The following is a 24,302-nucleotide window of genomic DNA, read 5'->3' as shown; positions in this document are numbered from 1 at the left end:
CGGGCCATCTCCGCTGTGGTCTCCCATTCTTCTCCTGCCGCAGTGGAAACGTCGATCCCAGCGTCTCGCTCAGTCTGACTCTCTGCTAAGAGTTACTGCTGCATTTCCTACTTCTGCCATTGAAGTCAGTGCTGGGCAGCGGCGAGCAGACGCTTCTGGGACTAAGTCCTGCTTTTCACGTTCTGAGCATGCCCAGAATAAGATCTCTCAGTGGAGATCGAGGGTCACATGATCAGATACTGCAGCTAGGTCATAGATCCTTCTTGGAACGTCCTTGTAGGTGCTAGGACTAAGTCCTGCTTTGCACTCTGAGCATGCCCAGGGCAAGATCTCTCAGTGGAGATCTGGGGTCACATGCTCAGGTACTGCAGCAACTCCATTGGTCCTTCTCTGAAGGTCCTAAACGTGCTGCAACTATTTAAGGCTCACATAGCCGCACGGCCATGCGCTAGTATTGACTTTTGTAAATGTGTGTGTGTTGTGAGAGAAAGTTGTTCTTTAAAATCCCCTCCCTATTGTATGACTGCTCACGGAAGGTGGATGATTGCTATCTAGCACCCGACTTAGCCATCAGGAGAGAGAGCACTTTACTGACTATAAGAGCTTACACTTCACAGGAAAGAGAGAGAGGACCTCACTGATTATAAGAGCATACACTCTACAGGAGAGAGAGGACCTTACTGACAATAAGAGCTTACACTCTACAGGAAAGAGTGAGAGGACCCCACTGATTATAAGAGTGTACACTCTACAGGAGAGAGAGGGGACCTTACTGACTATAAGAGCGTACACTCTACGGTAGAGAGAGAGGACCTTGCTGAGTGTAAGAGCGTACACTTTACAGGAGAGAGCAGGGCCATATTTGCCACTAGGCACTTGAGGGTACGTGCCTAGGGCACCAGGATACGGCACCTGAAAAAGTTGTGTGTTTTTGTTTTTTTTCTTCTTCTTTAATTAAAGTCCATGGTCACCACCCGCCCAATCCTCCTGACCGCCCATCCACCGCCCACCTCCCCATCTCCCTCCTTGCAGACATAATACTCACCTTTCTCCTCCGCTCCGAAAGTCCCTGCATCTCTGTCCCGGCGCTGCAGCTTCTTCCTCTGTGAGCGGTCACATGGTACCACTCACACAGGAACAAGCTGCAGTGCTGGGACAGAGATGCAGTGACTTTCGGCACGGAGGAGAAAGGTGAGTATTACGTCTGCAAGGAGGGAGGTGGGAAGGTGTGCAGTTTATAATCTTGCATCTCTGGTGGTATTTTGATGCAATATTGCCTATAACATGAACAGCTTGCGCATCTTGAAAGGCAAAACTGAGCATTATATAGAGGTTTTATACCAACTTATGCTCCCATCCAGATGTTTATTTCAAGAAAAGCTTTGCACATTTCAAAAAGACAATTATAAACCACATACTTCATCCATCACAACTGCATGGATTCGCATAAGCAGAGCTTGAGTATTGAACTGGACGCCTGCCATCCAGACCTATCACCAACAGAAAACATTTGTTGCATTAAGAAATGAAAAAGAACAGCACAGCAGAACCAGGACTATTGAGAAGCAAGAATCTTATATCAGACAAGAAAGCAACAACATTCCGCTCCCAAACTTGGTCTCCTCACTTCCTAGACATTTACAGACTGTTGCAAAAATAAGAGATTTTACACAATTCCTCTTACAAGGCCCTGTCCAAACTTTTTTGAAATGTGTTGCTGCCATTTGTCACGATTTCACCCGTCAGTGTGTCTGGGATGTAGTTACTGACAGCTCAGCTGTCCAGTCTGGTAAAGGGGCTTGCTGAAGCTGTCAGTACTTTGATTGACAGCTCAGTCATCCAATCTGGTGCAGGGATGTGCTGAGCAGTCATTGTGTTGATTGACAGCTTGGCCATCCCATCTGAAACTGGGAGATGATGGCTGTCACCAGGTGTTCATTGTCCCAGGTGATTACCAGACTACTTAACTGGGCTGTTACTCCCAGACCTCTGCCAGATGTACAGTCAGCTATTTTTTGGTTTATCTCTATGTGCCCTCGCGGCCTGTTTGTAGATCTTTCGTTGCCTGACTTTGGACCTCGTTCTTACCATCCATCTGTTTAACCCCTTCTGCTCTGATCCGCTATCCTCCTTGTATTCTTACCTAAGAATGTTACTTGACTATTCCTTTATCTCTTCCTTCTGTTTACAGTTTCGTGGCTTTTGACCTCAGACTACTTGACTATCCCATCTCATAACTTTGCCATGGGAACTGACTCAGCGTCACGCCATTAATTTAAAAATGAGTTATTTTTTTAAATAAAATGGAAAATGTTAACTTTTACTTCCTAATATGCATTCTATGTTTTGTGTTGAGAAAAATATGTCTATAAGAGGCTTTAAAATCTATGTATTCTTGCTTTCTTACATTTTTCATACCGTTTCAACTTTTTTGAAATTGGTGACGTACAATGTACTGTTGCTTAAGTGAAATAAAACAAAATAGTTTATTTTATATCAATGGTTGGTGGGAGAAAATGAGCTTCAAATGTTTGGGTGTGAGGGGTACTAAACTGAATCTTTGTTCTGGTTGAAGAGCAGCATATTCACTACTGTCCTTGAAGTGCCACAGTGCAGAACTGACAAAAGACCTTACTTATTTTGCTTTCAAGTTTTTCACCTTATCTTTGTTCTTCAGAAAGATCTTAATGTATCTCCCAAAAAATGTACAGCATAAGCTTTATTATTCCAAATGCTAATGTGCAATGTAAGGTAAAACTCTTGTAGAAGAGTGGACTTGTTTTAAAAAAAACAAAAAAAAAAACATCAGACTCTTCAATCTAATCTTAAATAACATGTCTTTTAGAAGTCAGACTACAGCTCAAATGTATGTGAACTGTAATTGTTTGGGCTTCTTTTTTAGGCATTTTCTATTTTGTTGGAGGAATTATTTGGAGCTGTTATTGTTGCTAAATCAGAATAAAACTGTATTCTAGTCTTTTGCTGACGGTGTTTGATCTCTAGTTGTGTAATGACACAGCCCTGAAACAATCTGTTTAAAATTAACCAAATGAACATAGTTGTAAATATAATGGTCATTAAATACAATGTATTCTTTATAATCTAATATTATTTAATCCGTTTTTACATTTCTTATTATTTTAGATTTTTATTCCACACATGAATGTAAGGGCAGCCATGTGCCTGATCTTGTGTTTTGACATGTGAGCACGATAGACAGAAAATAACTCATTGTCTTATGTTAGAGATAGGAGTAGGGATGTTTTATAATACTGTAATTATTCTGCATGGAGGTGGGATGGGAGATGAAGTGGAAAATGAGACCCTGTCACGTATTGTCAAATATGTAATTCCGTGTTATCTGCCTTCAGCTTCATAAAAAAGATGTTGCCTTTCATTGCCCTCTGAATACAATTAATGACTGCTCATCCAGCTGTAGTGTGCACAACACAATCCATTAGTAATCTCTACAACAAAGTGTCAGCCTATATAAACATTAAGTACCTAAAGTAGAAAATGCAATATTTCATGATATATTTCTTCATATCAGTAGTGACATTGGCAATTAATAAAAACAAACAAAACACCCTTCTCACATTAAAAATTGTTAAAATGTGTACAATAAAAAACAACTTGATTTAGTTGATTTAAGCAGTAGGCCATTTTCAGAATATACTGTATATTCCCTTGATGTATGGTTGATGGCATAATGACTTGATATGAATGTGTGAGGACAACCAAATTCAAGACAAATGACCTGTAGATGGTGCTGATGTAAAAGACATTATATTTTCTTCTGTAACTAATGATTCCACATTTTCTGGCAGATGCTAAAGATTGAGTTTTTTAAATTTGTCTTTTGTCTTAGAGCTGAAGTGTCGCTTTATGAGTTCATTATGTGCAGCATTGTTTGCAGCTTCCTTGTACATGACTGGTAAATCATGCTTTAAAGATAAAGAAATCCTCCAGGATAAAACATTGTACGATAGCCTCTAAGCATGTGCATAAATGGCATTTTTTATGTTTTTTTTTATACTCTGGCTTCCTGGCAAGTCAAATATTTCGCTACATCTCTAATTAGTTGTGGCAGCATCTGGAGCCCACATTGCAAAATTAGACTGTACAAGAACTGTTTACAGTGAAAATATAAAGAAAAATCATAAATAGAAACTATCGTAATACAGTATGTTATACTTTTCAGCATGTATAAGTATAGTACTTAATTATGTAACCAAGTGTATGATTTATTTACTATTTTCATTGACTAATTCTTTTATAAAAGAATCCCACGCTCTTTCTTTTCTGAGCAGCATTAAATCAATATTAATAGCTCTACGTGGTAAAGGAAAATAATGCCAAGAATAAACAGAGTAGTGAAGACACTGATTTAAAAATTAATAAAATAATTATGGGATCAAAGAGTTAGCACCTCTCCTTGTGGAGAGTGACCTGCTTGACATACCAGTGTAAGGAGACTTATAGGCCATGCAGTGCTCCTCTGGGATATTAAATATGCAAATTGCCTCTTCGGAGAAGAAGAAGACTTGAACTAGTGAAAGTAAAAATCCGTAAAAGTCAATAATGAGCCTTGCTACATGACCTTCCTGCAGAGGTATTTGTTTTTACTTATTTCCTCAGAGAAGCACTGCATGGCCTATAAGTCTCCTTACGTTTATTAACTGGCATGACACTCATATCAGAGGTCCTTAATACAGTCATTTTTCAAAAAACTGCCACTCACTTCCAAACATAGACTAAGTGTGAACAGGTGCTGAACCTAGAGTCACCAACATGTAAACAGTCAAATAAATAAGGCAGCACACTGCGGCGCTAAAACATGCACTATTCACTAGCCTTCTGACTGAGCACTCCGCCTCTTAGCCACAGGTGTTTTAATCGCAGCAGGTCCATTACCCCTCCACAGAGAGAGAGAAATTTAGTCTAAAAGAGGTTTCACAGGTACCCATTCAGATGAAGACGTTTATTCTCAGCGATGAAAGGAAAGTTTAGGACCTGGTATACGAGAGATGCCCTAATGTGGCTACCAGGTACACATGAATTGGCCAATTTATGCGCTAAACTCTCTCATTTTTTCATATTTCTAGTGCAGTAATGCAATTCAATTTTCATGTTTCATGTTTGCATGTTTTAGCGCCGCAGTGTGCTGCCTTATTTATTTGACTTCATACAGTCATGTCTGATCATTTGCTTTACAATGAGGAGGAGCAACACCTGGAAACATATCTGCAAATAGAGATTCTGGTTTGGGTTTTATCCTAGGTCATGTGGCAAGGTCTTTTAAACAGTCAATCTTTACTTTTTGGATTGCTACTTCCAATAGGTGGCACTTAAGATCAAATCATCTACCTCCATGAAGAGGTAATTTAAATAAAAAAATAATAGAGCTATAATGAAAAAATCATAATTTTACAAACCTTTTAGAGAACATACTGTTGCCTTTACTCAATGGACATTAATTCTATTTGTACATTTGCTCAAATAAGTGTTCTTTTAAATCTGCCATATGGTTCCAATCTTATGGGCTTTTTATTAGCATTTTTTGTTTCGTGCTAATTTTTATGGTCTTTGCCAAGGGCAATAATGCAGAACAGCATAAAGACAATCTTCCCCTTTGCAAACGTTCATGCAAATTACACTAAATAAAAGGCTAATTTCTCTGGATTTGAATGACACATTTAAAACAAAGCAAAAATGGTATACTAAGAGTAATTGTGAAAAAAAACACTTAATAAAAGTGTCTTTAATTATTTTGATATAGGTTTTTTATTGATACACTCATATTTATTCATTTGGCGCTTAAGTGCATCTAATTTAATTACGCATAATTCCAGTCTATTTAATTTTGAGAGATGTATCTTGTATCCACTTATTTTTACCAGGCCCCATGATTGCCCGTATTTAGTATATGTGCACAGAATGATTTGCAACTGTTTAATAGATACATCATATAATGAACATAGTGAGCATCTTTAGGTACTATTCGTTCAAGTACCGGGGTTTGTGGAGGAGTAGTGAGGGTTAAATGGACAGATAGTGAGCATATATAGATGGGGCAAGCCTGGGATATGATAACCCTGATGAAGAAGGGCACAGCTTCTTTGAAATGCATTGGTTTCTCTTTTGGTCCCAGCGCTGCTCCGCAGCCTCTGTGATGTCACACGCTGAGCAATTCTGTCCACCATCTTTTTTCCTCGCTGGTATCCAGGGACACCACTATCCTGGGATTCTCCTGGCTCTACTCAGTATCACAGCACCCCTGCTACACCGCGGTTAGTTCAGGCATACTTCAGCCTCCATTGCCAGGACACATCCTCATTGCTTCTAGTGCACAGCACAGCAGGAGCACCGGTGAGTTACCAGTGGATTTCACAAACTCAGCCTACATATATATATATATATATATATATATATATACCAATCCACTTTCCAGGATACTGTTCATGTAGGAATGCTCGGACCTGACACCAATAATGTGGTGGTGTACCATCTTACTGGAAAAACTCAGGGAATGTGCCATCTTAAGTGCATAACTGGACAGTTTCCCGGAAAGTGGATTGGTCATCATGGGCCAGTTGAATGGCCACGAAGGTCTCCCGATCTGACCCCATTAGACTTTTATCTTTGGGGTCATCTGAAGGCAATTGTCTATGCTGTGAAGATACGAGATGTGCAGCATCTGAAACAACAGATACTGGAAGCCTGTGCTAGCTTTTCTTCTGAGGTGTTGTTATCAGTGTGTCAAGAGTGGGAGAAGAGGGTTGCATTGACAATCCAACACAATGGGCAGCACTTTGAACACATTTTATAAGTGGTCATAAATTTGTAAATAACTCATGAAAGAATAAAGTTACATTAAAACCAAGCACACCATTGTTTTTCTTGTGAAATTCTCAATAAGTTTAATGTGTCACATGACCCTCTTCCCATTGAAAAAATAAAGTTGGATCCAAAATTGCCGACTTCAAAATGGCCGCCATGGTCACTACCAATCTTGAAAAGTTTTCCCCCTCCCATATACTAATGTGCCACAAACAGGAAGTTGATATCACCAACCATTCCCATTTTATTTAGGTGTATCCATATAAATGGCCCACCCTATATATATATTTTATACAACTTGCAGTTGCATTGGTTTGGGGCGATAACCCCATGTGCTAACCTATCCTGGTGGTATTAACTATTTGATGGCCTCCTGGGTCCAATGGTGCAAATCTTAAACACTCAAATTATTTAATTGCCTAAAACTAGGGCTCTAAGGCACTGACAGGTGGCATTTAATGGCTCAGCTGCCATATATAGGGTTTCCTCTGCTTTGTTTCATACCATGCCAGTAGACAAATCCTTTACACTCTAGGTGTACATACTCATTTTTTGTCTTGTACCCCTAAGCATGGTTCAGTTATTATCAAAATAAAATAAAAACCAAAACTGGCCACTTTTAACTTGGTGACACAACTCTTACATAGTAACATAGTAACATAGTTAGTAAGGCCGAAAAAAGACATTTGTCCATCCAGTTCAGCCTATATTCCATCATAATAAATAACCAGATCTACGTCCTTCTACAGAACCTAATAATTGTATGATACAATATTGTTCTGCTCCAGGAAGACATCCAGGCCTCTCTTGAACCCCTCGACTGAGTTCGCCATCACCACCTCCTCAGGCAAGCAATTCCAGATTCTCACTGCCCTAACAGTAAAGAATCCTCTTCTATGTTGGTGGAAAAACCTTCTCTCCTCCAGACGCAAAGAATGCCCCCTTGTGCCCGTCACCTTCCTTGGTATAAACAGATCCTCAGCGAGATATTTGTATTGTCCCCTTATATACTTATACATGGTTATTAGATCGCCCCTCAGTCGTCTTTTTTCTAGACTAAATAATCCTAATTTCGCTAATCTATCTGGGTATTGTAGTTCTCCCATCCCCTTTATTAATTTTGTTGCCCTCCTTTGTACTCTCTCTAGTTCCATTATATCCTTCCTGAGCACCGGTGCCCAAAACTGGACACAGTACTCCATGTGCGGTCTAACTAGGGATTTGTACAGAGGCAGTATAATGCTCTCATCATGTGTATCCAGACCTCTTTTAATGCACCCCATGATCCTGTTTGCCTTGGCAGCTGCTGCCTGGCACTGGCTGCTCCAGGTAAGTTTATCATTAACTAGGATCCCCAAGTCCTTCTCCCTGTCAGATTTACCCAGTGGTTTCCCGTTCAGTGTGTAATGGTGATATTGATTCCCTCTTCCCATGTGTATAACCTTACATTTATCATTGTTAAACCTCATCTGCCACCTTTCAGCCCAAGTTTCCAACTTATCCAGATCCATCTGTAGCAGAATACTATCTTCTCTTGTATTAACTGCTTTACATAGTTTTGTATCATCTGCAAATATCGATATTTTACTGTGTAAACCTTCTACCAGATCATTAATGAATATGTTGAAGAGAACAGGTCCCAATACTGACCCCTGCGGTACCCCACTGGTCACAGCGACCCAGTTAGAGACTATACCATTTATAACCACCCTCTGCTTTCTATCACTAAGCCAGTTACTAACCCATTTACACACATTTTCCCCCAGACCAAGCAGTCTCATTTTGTGTACCAACCTCTTGTGCGGCACGGTATCAAACGCTTTGGAAAAATCGAGATATACCACGTCCAATGACTCACCGTGGTCCAGTCTATAGCTTACCTCTTCATAAAAACTGATTAGATTGGTTTGACAGGAGCGATTTCTCATAAACCCATGCTGATATGGAGTTAAACAGTTATTCTCATTGAGATAATCCAGAATAACATCCCTCAGAAACCCTTCAAATATTTTACCAACAATAGAGGTTAGACTTACTGGCCTATAATTTCCAGGTTCACTTTTAGAGCCCTTTTTGAATATTGGCACCACATTTGCTATGCGCCAGTCCTGCGGAACAGACCCTGTCGCTATAGAGTCACTAAAAATAAGAAATAATGGTTTATCTATTACATTACTTAGTTCTCTTAGTACTCGTGGGTGTATGCCATCCGGACCCGGAGATTTATCTATTTTAATCTTATTTAGCCGGTTTCGCACCTCTTCTTGGGTTAGATTGGTGACCCTTAATATAGGGTTTTCATTGTTTCTTGGGATTTCACCTAGCATTTCATTTTCCACCGTGAATACCGTGGAGAAGAAGGTGTTTAATATGTTAGCTTTTTCCTCGTCATCTACAACCATTCTTTCCTCACTATTTTTTAAGGGGCCTACATTTTCAGTTTTTATTCTTTTACTATTGATATAGTTGAAGAACAGTTTGGGATTAGTTTTACTCTCCTTAGCAATGTGCTTCTCTGTTTCCTTTTTGGCAGCTTTAATTAGTTTTTTAGATAAAGTATTTTTCTCCCTATAGTTTTTTAGAGCTTCAATGGTGCCATCCTGCTTTAGTAGTGCAAATGCTTTCTTTTTACTGTTAATTGCCTGTCTTACTTCTTTGTTTAGCCACATTGGGTTTTTCCTATTTCTAGTCCTTTTATTCCCACAAGGTATAAACCGCTTACACTGCCTATTTAGGATGTTCTTAAACATTTCCCATTTATTATCTGTATTCTCATTTTTGAGGATATTGTCCCAGTCTACCAGATTAAGGGCATCTCTAAGCTGTTCAAACTTTGCCTTCCTAAAGTTCAATGTTTTTGTGACTCCCTGACAAGTCCCCCTAGTGAAAGACAGGTGAAACTGCACAATATTGTGGTCGCTATTTCCTAAATGCCCAACCACCTGCAGATTTGTTATTCTGTCAGGTCTATTAGATAGTATTAGGTCTAAAAGTGCTGCTCCTCTGGTTGGATTCTGCACCAATTGTGAAAGATAATTTTTCTTGGTTATTAGGAGAAACCTGTTGCCTTTATGGGTTTCACAGGTTTCTGTTTCCCAGTTAATATCCGGGTAGTTAAAGTCCCCCATAACCAGGACCTCATTATGGGTTGCAGCTTCATCTATCTGCTTTAGAAGTAGACTTTCCATGCTTTCTGTTATATTTGGGGGTTTGTAACAGACCCCAATGAGAATTTTGTTACCATTTTTCCCTCCATGAATTTCAACCCATATGGACTCGACATCCTCATTCCCTTCGCTAATATCCTCCCTTAAAGTGGACTTTAGACAAGACTTTACATAGAGACAAACCCCTCCTCCTCTCCGATTTTTACGATCCTTTCTAAACAGACTGTAACCCTGTAAGTTAACTGCCCAGTCATAGCTTTCATCTAACCATGTCTCGGTTATTCCCACTATGTCAAAGTTACCTGTAGATATTTCTGCTTCTAGTTCTTCCATCTTGTTTGTCAGGCTTCTGGCGTTTGCGAGCATGCAGTTTAGAGGATTTTGTTTTGTTCCAATCTCCTCACTGTGGATTGTTTTAGAAATGTTCTTACCTCCCTTCTGAGTATGTTTTCCTGGGTCGTCTTTGTTCGAGTCTAATGGCTCTGTATTTACATGATATCCTGTCAGTATATGCATGTACTGTAAAGAAGACTATTACCATATCTGAGGCTGCACTTAAACATACAGAGGTAGAAAAAATGCAGGTTGGCCAGCTATCAGGATGAGGTGCAAACATTAAGGTAAGCCCTGGAAAAGTCTGGCAATGATGTAATTTAATGTACTGTGACACTTAAACGTTAAGTCAAAAGCAGGGGCCGAAATTAGCTGACAGAGAGTGATTTTTCACAAAGGGAATGAGTGTGCAGATGGTCCAGATTTGGTACCTGAAAAACTTACTGACCTACAAATTTCAGGCCTGCATTTTACGATTGATGTGATGTCGGGCTTGAAGGCTGTGCCACTCATTTATCATTAAAGTGTTGATGGATTGAAGTGTATTTTTTATATCAGAGATGATAGGCCAAAGACTGGAACAATCTTGTGGAGATTCAGCAAAATAGGTAGAGAGTCAACTAGATTGCTTTTAAATTAATCAGAGAACTGTGTTAGTCTAAGTTCACATTTGCGTTGTGCGCCGCAGCGTCGTCGCCGCAACGCACAACGCAAACAAAAACGCAGCAAAACGCATGCACAACGCAGCGTTTTGCGCCGCATGCGTTCAACGCATGCGTCGCAAAACGCAGCGGGTTTTTGAAATGCAGTTGCGTTTTTACCAAAAAACGCAGCGTTTTAAGACGCATGCGTTTTTAGTGCAGTGAGTCATTCTTCATCCCCCACCCACAAAAAAAAGGGTCTACACAACCACCAATGGCTAGAAGAGGGTTTGTTTATACAAATGTGTATATACCCTGGCAGAGATGAATTCCTCCCATTTTGCTGGTATTCATGATGGAGCGAACCATGAACAGTATCTACATGGATATGGAGATGGAATTTGCCTTGGCTCATGCCTATGCTGTTGCCTGTTTTAATGAAAGGGAAAGGGAAAAACGGAGATGGATTCGTCGCCGCTTTTGGATACACCCTATAGTTGAAGTCCGGGAGAGCCGTGGAGCATACCATTGCTTGTTTGGCGAACTGAATGACAACCGGGAAAAATATTTTGAATATACCAGGATGTCACAGGACAGCTTCCGCTATCTTCTGCGTCGGGTGGAAGGATCCATTAGCAGGCAGGATATGCAGCTCCGGAGAGCTATTTCCGCAGAGGAACGGCTGCTGGTGACTCTACGGTACGTTGCTGTTTGAATGACTGTGATATGTATTTACTTTTTATTTTATTTTATTTTTTTTTTTTAATTGTAATGGTCAATGTACTTTTATAAATTACAATGTGCTTTATTCTAAATTTCTTTATCTTCTTGGCAGTTTCCTGGCTACCGGAGAGACGTTGAGATCACTTCATTTTCAATTCCGGATTGGAGTCTCCACACTTTCAGGAATTATTGCAGAGACATGCCGCGCTTTGTGGGATAATCTCCGGGAGGAATTTTTACCTGTCCCTACAAGCGAAATCTGGGAGGCCAACGCACAGAAATTCGAGCAAGTGTGTAATTTACCAAACTGTATTGGCGCAGTGGATGGAAAGCACATTCGGATTACCAAGCCTGCGAAAAGTGGATCCCTTTTCTACAATTACAAAAAATACTTTTCAACTGTTCTCATGGCAATTGCCGGTGCGGACTGCCGTTTTCTCGCAGTGGACATTGGTGCATTTGGGCGTGCAAATGACTCGCGCACATTTAAAGAGTCGGATATGGGCCAAAAATTATATGGAAACAATTTTAATTTCCCACAGCCACAACCTCTTCCCCACACCGAAGGCCCTGCGATGCCATTTGTTGTGGTTGGGGATGAGGCATTCCAAATGTCTGCCAACCTATTGAAACCCTACTCCAGTCGGGGCTTGGACCATATAAAAAGGGTTTTCAATTACAGACTGTCCAGGGCCAGAAGGACTGTGGAGTGCGCCTTTGGCATCCTTGTTTCCAAATGGCGGATATTGGGATCGGCCATTAATCTTAAAATTGAAACAGTGGATGAGGTGGTGAAGGCTTGTGTGGTTCTCCACAATTTCATTATGGCCAAAGAGAGACTAAATGTGGAACTTGATGAACCCATAGCCAACCCATTGCCCGATTACCATGATCATCCTCTGAGGACAAGTGTGGAAATTGCGCAGATGCGGGATCGTTTTGCGGCCTATTTTGTGTCAGATGTTGGCCGTGTGTCATGGCAAGATCAAATGGTGTAGTAATGTAACTTTTGAACTGTCTTCTGATTGTAACTACACCAATAATACCTCTACTGTGACTGTTAAAAATATATGAAAATAAAGTAATTTTCCGTTAAATGTGCAATAAATGTTCCGTTTAGGTAGGTTGGGTATATGTCAAATTTTGCATCTAAGTATAGTTCACAAATTTAATGTTCCTATAAAAAACTGGAACCTGTTGTTTTTAAAATGTTGTTAAATAAAAATTTTTTAAAATTCTATACCGATTCAAATAGCATTTTTATACCATAACATAACATATACTTGTTTGTCTGATCGACGTGTATCTTTGTGTTTTACATCAAAAGCAACGATAACAGCGATGTTTTACAATTGAAACCAGGGTAAATATCTGAAGCGTGGCCCTGCGCTTAGCAACATGATGTTTACCCTGGTTACACGTGGGCCTCTGCATCGTTGTTCGCTGGAGAGCTGTCTGTGACAGCTCTCCAGGGACCAATCAGCGGACGCTGCAGTGATCTGCATCATTGTCTGTTTCGCTGCTGCATTAAGTGTGAACACCTCATACACTTTAGTGTTTGTGAACACCTCATACAGCAATGAGAGACACCCAAAAAAATTGTAAAAATATTGTCTGCCATTGCATATATGAGGTGTTTGAAGCACAAAATATGTGTAGACAGCACACGGCGTGACTTGCCGAGATAAATTCAGGAAAATAATAACAAAAATAATAACAAAAAGTGTTTTTTTAAACCAAAATTTTTTATTTGGGGGAAAACAGAAAAAAAAAGGGGTAATTAAACTTAGGGGGTTTCAACCTGTGCCACCAGGGGGGAATGGTAGTTGTCTTCTTTGGAATGGGGAGAGGAAGGGGAGGATGATGGCGAAGAGGAGGATGATGGAGAAGAGGACGATGATGTCAGATAATCAAGGAGGCTTGATGGCAGATCCAAACCCTCCCCAGGGTATACTGGGGAAGAAACCGCCACCTCTGTAGGGGAGGGAGGAGGCAACACAAGCCTTGTTTGTCTTGGTTGGCCCTGGCTGCTCCTTCTGCGGCTAGAGCCCCGACGCGTAGTTGGTGTCTGCACTGGAGCAGCCAGAGCCTCACTGTGTGGCCGTGTGTGTTTCCTCTTCCTTTTTTTTTTTTTTTTGGTCCGGTGGCAGCTCCCCCAGCATGACGCCTACGGGAGGATGAAGACATGGCAGGAGCAGGAGTCGGCGGCACTATGTTATGGTGCCTGTGGTGGCGTCGCTCGGCACGTGGACCACGGTGGGGTGGCTGGAGTGGCTCTCCAGCAGGAGTGGGAGTCATGCTTGCCAGCGACGGCACTACTGCCATTGTCGCTGACTGCATGACCCCAGCCTGCTGGAGAGCCCTCATGTAGATAGTGTTGCAGGCCTGCATCACTGAAATCTGTAGTTCCAGCGTAAGGTGTTCCACCATGCCCTTAGCAATGGTACTAAAGAAATGTTTTGCCGGATTTGAGAGCTCGGTTTCAATTGTTTCAAGGCGCCGGTCGATATTGGACAGACGAGTGTCCATGTTATCGCTCAACGCCTTGAAACAGTTCTGGAAAACCGTGCTCAAATGCAAAAATTCGGGCATGGCTGGCCTGTCCGAGGCCCGCTGGCGCTGTCGGGAATACCCAAACGAAGGTGCGCCAGAGGCCTCGGCCAGGGGAACACCTGATGTACCGGCTGCCGGTTCTCCAGATGGCGGTGCAAGCCTGCTGTCGCTGTGGGAGGGCTGTGATGGGTCAGATGGCGATTCATGAAGGGCCGCTTCTGCCGGGCGAGCTCTCTCGAGGGTGCTGCTGTGTGTCCTGTGAAAAGATAATGAAAAAATTAGTCTTCAATGAATAACCTGTCCTATACGCCAACTCCTGGAATAAAAATAGCATTACATTACACAACAATACAAATCCTCGGTCTCACAGTCTGTGTGGCCAATAATTAATTTCTGATTGTTATCGCCAGCTGACCGTTATGGCTGACGATAACAATCATGGACATTCCCGCTGCCAAAGCCTTTTGACCGCATACCACTGTGGGAACAAAAATTTTGGAATCGAAAACTCTTTCTGGAAGCTGCCTATGGCGCAAAAATAGTTGAAAATTTAATGTCAAGATAAAAAAAAAAAAAAATACACAGTGATTTTGCTGATCTCATTGCAGGAACGACCATGACGTTAGGATCATGTGATCGAGACTTCATCATTATTCCTGCAATCAGAACTACCCTGACTCAGAACTTAACCTGTCATGGACTACAAGGACTCACGCTTAACCCAAAAAAGTAACTAATGGCCTATATAGCATTTTAATAGAGATAAATTTACGTGGATGGCCAATATGTTACGCTGACTACATGGATGGGCAATACAGTATGTGCCTGGGAGATATACTATGTGGATACGTGGCTAGAACGTGTACAATGTGGCTGCGATATTGTTCCCTGCCAATATACTATGTGGATGCACAATGTACGTGGCTGGGCAATGTACTATGTGGCTGTGCAGTAGGCTATGTGGCTGGGCACTGTAATGGGGCTGTGCAATATGGTTTGTGAACAAAATACTTACTGTCGGCGGCCAAGGACCGGTCTTAAGAACTGTAAACATTTTGCATATTTGTAGGGCACAGACTTGGCCGCAGCAGCACCACTCTTCGAACGCTCCTCCTCAGCCCGTATCCCCTTATTGAAACGGTCCTTTATGGATCGCCATCTGATCCTCAACCTTTTAACTGTGAATGCAAAGGAAAAAAAAAGGTTACATATGTAGCATTTTAAATGGATAAAACAACCGTGTGCGATGCAAAACTTTAGGCGTTTATTGCATCACACACGGTTGTGTTTATCCTGGAAAGATGGTGGGTCATAGCAGCGTATCTGCACGGCGTATCAGCAATACTCACCAAAGTTGGCTTTGTCCTTGGCAGGAGCAATGTCAAAGCCCTCCCACATCGACTTTGCCACCTCTACCCACAAACGCCTCAACACCACCTGGTCCATGTGCCGGGAGTCACGGCTGTCCCACAACGGGCCACGCTCCTGGATGCTGGATATCAGGAGCTCCACATCAATGACTCCTTGGTCCCGTTGTGAAACCTAGAAAAATTACAAACCAAAAAGGTTACAAATATGCAAATATTAACAACCACCAGCACCTGTCATGATATGTACCTTGGCCCTATCCTTTGTCATTTGATATATGTATATTGATGGTTTCTACACCTGTATTTTTGAATGTTTTTGTTCTGAAAGTTTCACCTTTGTTACCTTCCCCCAATACTTGCTACCCTGAAAAGTTATAATGTAAGCTTACTAAACATCCCTAGTGAAAGCATCCCTAGAAATTGTTTAAAAAAAATACTCACTCGCCGTCCTGACGCCACACCTTGGCCCTGACCTCGCTGCTCCCGCTGACTTCCTTCACCCTCACTTGAAGAAGCCTGTAAAAATTGTATAAAGAAATTATTTTCAAAACTACAAATGACAGCGAATAGTAAGCAAATTGACATAATTACTCACCGCACTCCCCTGCGCCGATTGGCTAGATTCAGAAACAGTTGCCATTCTTGCACGTTTGTTCTGGCATGAAAAAAATGAAAAAAAAAAATCAAATCCAAACCTAAATATGGCACATACAATAAAATAGGCCCAAAAATTTATACAACAACCACAATTGACTGTTGACTGATAGGACAATGCAAAAATAAGAAAGCGACACCACAACGCCATACATTGCAAGAGAAGACAATCAATAGAAGAAACTATACAAGAATAGACCCAAACAAAAAATCAAAAATAGACACCTCTGTCCAAATTTTTACATATCAAAACTTTCAAAAAAAACATTACAGGCACAAAAAGTACAATGAAATAGCAAAATAATGAACGCCATACTTTACAATTGCAACAAGACATGATCCAAAAAAACACCATCTTGTGACATCTAACCACAGAAAGACATGAAAAAAAGGCAATAAAAACCATTCTAGATAACAAGCAATAAACATTACAGGACAACCGCTGTAAAAATATACAGCAACCCAAAGATAAACCATAGCCATATAGAAAAGAAAACACATGAAATTTTAAAAAAGGCCACTACCAAAAATAATAAAAACAAATAAAAATTATACTACACACTTCGCAATGCAATCAGTCAATGAAGGAAGATATATGCCATACGGAAAACGACGTAAAAACATCAGCGATATTTTTTAAAATGAAGGGAAAGTACAATTGAAACTATAATGGCATAGCAGCACGGAACTATACAATACAAAGACATCATAAATGTTGCCCCCCCACCAGCAAGAAAATACACTCAAGGAAAGAAAAAATAAAGCCAACAGCATAATCCAAAACACAGCAAGACATGAGCCAAGAAAATGCCACACAGTTACCACCAACAATAGAAACCAGAAAAACATGCACCAGAAATTTTACAAGACAAAATGAGCCAAAATCAATACATTGAACAACCACATGACACAAGAACAAAACACATAACCAAACCAAAACCAACGTAAAAAAAAAAAAAAAAGGCAAAAGACAATAAACGCTATCATATAAACCCAGAAGAACATCAGAACCAGAAAAACAATTTTTCAATAACAACCCATAACCGTAATAGCACAGACCAAACATTGCAAAAATAAATACAAATCAAGAAATAAAACACAGAATACAAAATGTGCAAAGAGAAATATATACTTACAAGTTTGGCAAGCAGATTCTCTCTTCGGTGATGACTTGTGAAAGACAATGGCAAACCCCTCTTTTCTTTATATATATAGGTTGTTTTTTTTGTGTCTAGACAAAGTCTAGACAATGTTTTGCATTTTTTATTGGAAAACGCATGCGTCGTACAACGCACCACGACGCAAGTACTTGCGTCGTCTGCGTTGTCAATACAAGTCAATGGGGAAAAAGGCGCATCGACGAAGCAAACACGACGCAAACACGACGCATGCGTTTTTTAAAAGGTCGGCGCTGCCCGAAAAATGCAACATGTTGCGTTTGCCGCGCCCAGACAGGTGCGCCCTAACGCCGCATGCGGCGTAAAACGCAACAAAACGCAACACAACGCATGCACATGCGGCCCCATGCGGCGCCAATGTTAAAGATAGGGCCGCACGACGCATGCGTTTTGTTGCGGCGGCGACGCTGCGGCGCAAACCGCAAATGTGAACGTACCCTTCTGGTGTCACTTCAATGGATCTGCGAAAGGTCACCTAGGTGTAGACCGTGAGCTATTATTTTTTTAATATTTAAAAAAAACACATTTCAATTTTTCCATACCTGTTTTATACTTCCAATTTAGCAATTGTACTTGTCAAAAATTACTGCTGATATATTTTTGTAAAGGCGTGGTTAGAATTTAAACCAAAAAATTATACATAATTAAAAAATGCTATCAATGTTAAAGTTTTGAATAACTGTTTTACTAATCCAATTTACCAACGTTAGAAGCCACAACAATACTGCTGTTTTTTGCCACATATTCCTTTCCATACCAGTACCTACTTTGCAAGGTAGCTTTTTAGTGTTACATAATTTTTGACAACACTGAGGGTAAATTTAAGCCAAAAAATGGAAAAAAATAAAAAAAAATAACATATTGCATCTGTTTTAATTGTACAGTTTTGCAACTGTACTCCCCACAACTTTACCCTGTGCTGTTATCACATTTGGAAGACTGACGGCAATTGGCAATTATTAGTGCATCATTGTTATCAGTCATGGGGAATTTTCTGCTTAACCAAATATCTGAAAATTAGACATATACAGTAACTGTGCAGGACAATTAAGAGTTTATGAACTGTTTAAGTTGCCAAATTGGAGAGTAATACATACCACACCCATTTTACAGGGTGTGGAACATTTAAGGGTGACAAACATGCAAAAGAAAGAAAAATCAGGATGGGAAAAATACTTTTTCACACCACTGTAGTTTTGTTAGAAATTACTCAATATAACCTCTGTCTTCATCATTTAATCCTCTGCTGTTTTAAAGATTTTTGGTCCACGGGGCAGTCCTATCAGTGATTGAAAGCTATCTCTATATGCAATCTTATGCAAAGAAAGATGTCAGTCACTGATAGAACCTCCCACTGGACCTAAAATCCCAGAAAAGCAGAGATTTAAATTATGAAAACACAGGTCTAACTGAATCTTTACTCACAAGACTAAGAAAACAATTCATCATTGTATTTGCACCTATTTTTGACTAGTTTTATATGTTTTTTTGTTTGCACAAAATTCAATATTCTATCTGATCCTTTTTTTGTGTTTGTCTGTTTTTTTTGTTGTTGTTGCTTTCAGCTTTGTGGGAAAAATGTAGAAATTCCAGATGCTTTCGTCTGAATCATTAATTGTAACTTTTTAAAGAGACACAAAATTTGGCACAACTCCGGTCTAGTCTCACCCAGTTCATTTTTGAGTATGCAAGTATTTTGGCACATTGTTTGTGTTATTTTGCAATATTTGAAACATCTGAAGCCAACAAGTTTGAAAAACAGTCCAAAACTGCAAAAAATAAAAAATGTTTACTTTCTGCCAAATTCATGAATTGCTTGTACCATTTAGAAGAGTTTGTCACCAAAAACAACTAATGCCTGCCAGCAGACAAAAAAGGAAATTGTCTTAAAGCAAAAATGTTGAATTGTGGCCTTTACAGTGGCATTGCTAGTACTGAACAATCATCAATTCCAAAATTATCTGCATCCTAAGGCTGGAGTCACACTCAGCGTAAGACAATACGGTCCGTATATTACAGCCGTAATACGCTGAAAAGTCCCCAAAATAGGGGTCCGTAGCTCCTCCGTAGGCAGGGTGTTTCAGCGTTTTTTGTGTATGGCATCCTCCGTATGTAATCCGTATGGCATCCGTACTGCGTGTTTTTCTCGTAGGCTTGCAAAACCAACATACGGCTATACAAGGGATCCATGTGTAAAAAAAAAAAAACATATATACTGTCTATATATATATATATATATATATGTCAGTAGACACATATATGTATATATATTATTACTTCATACAGCGCTAGAGAGCTTTAAAGCCAGTAATTCAATTGCCGGCTTTTGCTATCTCCTTCCTAAAACCCGACATGATATGAGACCTGGTTTACATACAGTAAACCATGTCATATCACCTTTTTTTTTGCATATTCCACACTACTAATGTTAGTAGTGTGTATGTGCAAAATTTGGCCGTTCTAGCTATTAAATTAAAGGGTTAAATGGCGGAAAAAATTGGCGTGGGCTCCCGCGCAATTTTCTCCGCCAGAGTAGTAAAGCCAGTGACTGAGGGCAGATATAAATAGCCTGGAGAGGGTCCACGGTTATTGGCCCCCCCTGGCTAAAAACATCTGCCCCCAACCACCCCAGAAAAGGCACATCTGGAAGATGCGCCTATTCTGGCACTTGGCCCCTCTGTCATGATTTCAATGGCAGAGAATCACAAAAGGACAAGCACCAACGAGCTCTAGGGTGATGGAACCTGAGCTGACCGCGACCCTAAACCTGAACACACAAATAACAATAGCCGGGGAACGTGCCTACGTTGATCCTAGACATCTCGCACCAGCCGAAGAGCTAACTTCCCCTATTAGAAGAAACACAGACCTCTCTTGCCTCCAGAGAAATACCCCACAGAAATAGCAGCCCCCCACATATAATGACGGTGAAATGAGAGGAAGGCACATACACAGTATGAAAACAGATTCAGCAAAATGAGGCCCGCTAAAACTAGATAGCAGAGGATACAAAAGTAAACTGCGCAGTCAGCAAAAAACCCTTCAAAAAACCATCCTGTAATTACTTGAACTCATGTTCCAACTCATGGAACATGAGGAGCAATTACAGCCCGCTAGAGCAACCAGCAGCAAAGAAACAATTATATGCAAGCTGGACAAGACAAAAATAAAGCAAAACGTGGAACAAGAAAAACAAAAACTTAGCTTGTCCTGAAGATTACTGAAGCCAGAAGCTGAGGTAACAAAACACTCTGATAACCTTGATAGCCGGCGGGGAAATGACAAGAAAGCCCGGTTAAATAGGAAACTCCCAAATCCTAATAGAACAGGTGGACACCAGAGACAGCAGAACACAAATCATCCAGTACCATCAGTAACCACCAGAGGGAGCCCAAAAACAGAACTCACAACAGTACCCCCCCCTTGAGGAGGGGTCACCGAACCCTCACGAGAACCACCAGGGCGACCAGGATGAGCCCTATGAAAAGCGCGGACCAAATCATCAGCATGAACATCAGAGGCAACCACCCAAGAATTATCCTCCTGACCATAACCCTTCCACTTGACCAAATATTGGAGTTTCCGTCTGGAAACACGAGAATCCAAGATCTTCTCCACAACATACTCCAATTCTCCCTCCACCAGCATCGGAGCAGGAGGCTCAAGCGAAGGAACAACAGGTACCTCATACCTCCGCAACAACGACCGATGGAACACATTATGAATAGCAAACGATGCCGGGAGATCCAAACGAAACGACACAGGGTTAAGAATTTCCAAGATGCTATAAGGACCGATGAACCGAGGCTTGAACTTAGGAGAAGAGACCTTCATAGGAACAAAACGAGAAGACAACCACACCAAGTCCCCAACACGAAGTCGAGGACCCACGCGGCGATGGCGATTAGCAAACTGCTGAGCCTTCTCCTGGGACAACTTCAAATTGTCCACCACATGACTCCAAATCTGATGCAACCTATCCACCACCATGTCCACTCCAGGACAATCAGAAGGCTCCACCTGACCAGAGGAAAAACGAGGATGAAACCCCGAATTACAAAAGAAAGGAGAAACCAAGGTAGCAGAACTAGCCCGATTATTAAGGGCAAACTCGGCCAGCGGCAAAAAGGTAACCCAGTCATCCTGATCAGCAGAAACAAAACACCTCAAATAAGTTTCCAAGGTCTGATTAGTTCGCTCCGTCTGGCCATTCGTCTGAGGGTGGAATGCAGACGAAAAGGACAAATCAATGCCCATCTTAGCACAGAACGTCCGGCAAAATCTAGACACAAACTGGGATCCCCTGTCAGAAACGATGTTCTCCGGAATCCCATGCAAACGAACCACGTTCTGGAAAAACAGAGGGACCAACTCAGAGGAGGAAGGCAACTTAGGCAAGGGTACAAGATGAACCATTTTAGAAAAGCGGTCACACACAACCCAGATGACGGACATTTTTTGAGAGACAGGGAGATCCGAAATAAAGTCCATGGAAATGTGCGTCCAAGGCCTCTTCGGGATAGGCAAAGATGACAACAATCCACTGGCTCGAGAACAGCAAGGCTTAGCCCGAGCACAAACCTCACAAGACTGCACAAAAGAACGCACATCCCTCGACAAGGAAGGCCACCAAAAAGACCTGGCCACCAAGTCTCTAGTACCAAATATTCCAGGATGACATGCCAACGCAGAAGAATGGACCTCGGAGATGACTCTACTGGTCCAACTATCCGGAACAAACAGTCTCTCAGGCGGACAACGATCAGGTTTACCCGCCTGAAACTCCTGCAAAGCACGTCGCAAGTCTGGGAAGACGGCCGACAAAATCACCCCATCCCTAAGGATACCAGTGGGCTCAGAATTTCCAGGGGAGTCAGGCACAAAACTCCTAGAAAGAGCATCCGCCTTCACATTCTTTGAACCTGGCAGGTATGAAACCACAAAATTGAAACGAGAGAAAAACAGTGACCAACGAGCCTGTCTAGGATTCAGACGCCTGGCAGACTCAAGGTAAATCAGATTTTTGTGATCAGTCAAGACCACCACACGATGTCTAGCACCCTCCAGCCAATGACGCCACTCCTCAAATGCCCACTTCATGGCCAAAAGTTCCCGATTACCCACATCATAATTCCGCTCAGCGGGCGAAAATTTTCTAGAAAAGAACGCACATGGCTTCATCACCGAGCAATCGGAGCTTCTCTATGACAAAACCGCCCCCGCTCCAATCTCGGAAGCATCAACCTCAACTTGGTAAGGAAGCGAAACATCAGGCTGACGCAACACAGGAGCAGAAGAAAACCGGCGTTTAAGTTCCTGAAAGGCCTCCACAGCCGCAGGAGACCAATCAGCAACATCAGCACCCTTCTTAGTCAAATCCGTCAAAGGCTTAACAACACTAGAAAAATTAGTTATAAAACGACGATAGAAATTAGCAAAGCCCAAGAACTTCTGCAAACTCTTAAGAGATGCAGGCTGCGTCCAGTCACAAATAGCCCGAACCTTGACGGGATCCATCTCAATAGTAGAAGGGGAAAAAATATACCCCAAGAAAGAAATCTTCTGGACTCCAAAGAGACACTTTGAGCCCTTTACAAACAAGGAATTAGCCCGCAGGACCTGAAACACCTTCCTGACCTGCTGAACATGAGACTCCCAGTCATCAGAAAAAAACAAAATATCATCCAAATACACAATCATAAATTTATCCAAATATTCACGGAAAATATCGTGCATAAAGGACTGGAAGACTGAAGGAGCATTAGAAAGTCCGAAAGGCATTACCAAATACTCAAAATGGCCCTCAGGCGTATTAAATGCGGTTTTCCACTCATCACCTTGCTTTATTCGTATAAGATTATACGCACCCCGGAGATCAATCTTAGTGAACCATTTAGCCCCCTTAATGCGAGCAAACAAATCAGTCAACAAAGGCAAAGGATACTGATATTTTACGGTAATCTTATTCAAAAGACGATAATCTATACAAGGCCTCAAGGACCCATCTTTCTTGGCCACGAAAAAAAAACCTGCTCCGAAAGGGGACGAAGATGGACGGATATGTCCCTTTTCCAAGGACTCCTTAACATAATCCCGCATAGCAGAATGCTCTGGCACTGACAGATTGAACAAACGACCTTTAGGAAATTTACTACCAGGAATTAAATCTATAGCACAATCGCAATCCCTGTGAGGAGGAAGCGAACTGAGCTTAGGCTCCTCAAAAACATCCCGATAATCCGACAAAAATACAGGAACCTCAGAAGGAGTAGATGAAGCGATAGAAATCGGAGGTGCATCATCATGAACCCCCTGACATCCCCAGCTTAACACAGACATTGTTTTCTAGTTAAGGACTGGATTATGAGTTTGTAACCATGGCAGACCAAGTACTAGAACATCATGTAAATTATACAATACCAGGAAGCGAATCACCTCCTGATGAACGGGAGTCATACGCATGGTCACTTGTGTCCAGTACTGAGGTTTATTCATAGCTAAAGGTGTAGAGTCAATTCCCTTCAAAGGAATAGGGACTTCCAGAGGCTCAAGACTAAACCCACATCGCTTGGCAAATGACCAATCCATAAGACTCAGGGCAGCGCCTGAATCTACATAGGCATCGACGGAAATGGATGATAATGAGCAAATCAGAGTCACAGACAGAATGAACTTAGACTGTAACGTACTAATGGCAACAGACTTATCAACCTTTTTTGTGCGTTTAGAGCATGCTGATATAACATGAGCTGAATCACCACAATAAAAGCACAACCCATTTTTCCGCCTATAGTTTTGCCGTTCACTTCTAGACTGAACTCTATCACATTGCATTGTCTCAAG

The 24,302-nt window shown here is 41.4% G+C and overlaps 1 protein-coding gene across 1 annotated transcript; it reads right to left on the bottom strand.

Annotated features, from left to right (window-relative positions):
- Positions 1-13,614: 13,614 nt before the first annotated feature.
- LOC138670450 (uncharacterized) lies at positions 13,615-16,731 on the bottom strand. Its single transcript, XM_069757855.1, has 6 exons — positions 16,223-16,731; positions 16,069-16,143; positions 15,607-15,799; positions 15,273-15,435; positions 14,040-14,513; positions 13,615-13,678 (listed from the first exon to the last, which is right to left on the bottom strand). The coding sequence occupies exons 1-6, from the start codon at positions 16,430-16,432 to the stop codon at positions 13,615-13,617; spliced, it is 1,179 nt and encodes a 392-aa protein (XP_069613956.1). The 5' UTR covers positions 16,433-16,731.
- Positions 16,732-24,302: the final 7,571 nt, after the last annotated feature.

Source organism: Ranitomeya imitator, chromosome 1 (genome assembly GCF_032444005.1).
Source record: "Ranitomeya imitator isolate aRanImi1 chromosome 1, aRanImi1.pri, whole genome shotgun sequence".
NCBI classification, from domain to species: Eukaryota; Metazoa; Chordata; class Amphibia; order Anura; family Dendrobatidae; genus Ranitomeya; species Ranitomeya imitator.
The sequence above is the reverse complement of the archived record's forward strand: the minus strand, read 5'-3'. Positions and strand labels throughout refer to the sequence as shown.

Coding starts and splice junctions, on each gene's coding strand:
- LOC138670450 (XM_069757855.1), bottom strand. CDS start 16,432: ATGGCGTTGTGGTGTCGCTTTCTTATTTTTGCATTGTCCTATCAGTCA. Junction 15,800..16,068: donor GTGTGGCGTCAGGACGGCGA/GTGAGTATTTTT, acceptor TAATTTTTCTAG/GTTTCACAACGGGACCAAGG. Junction 15,436..15,606: donor CAAGGACAAAGCCAACTTTG/GTGAGTATTGCT, acceptor TTGCATTCACAG/TTAAAAGGTTGAGGATCAGA.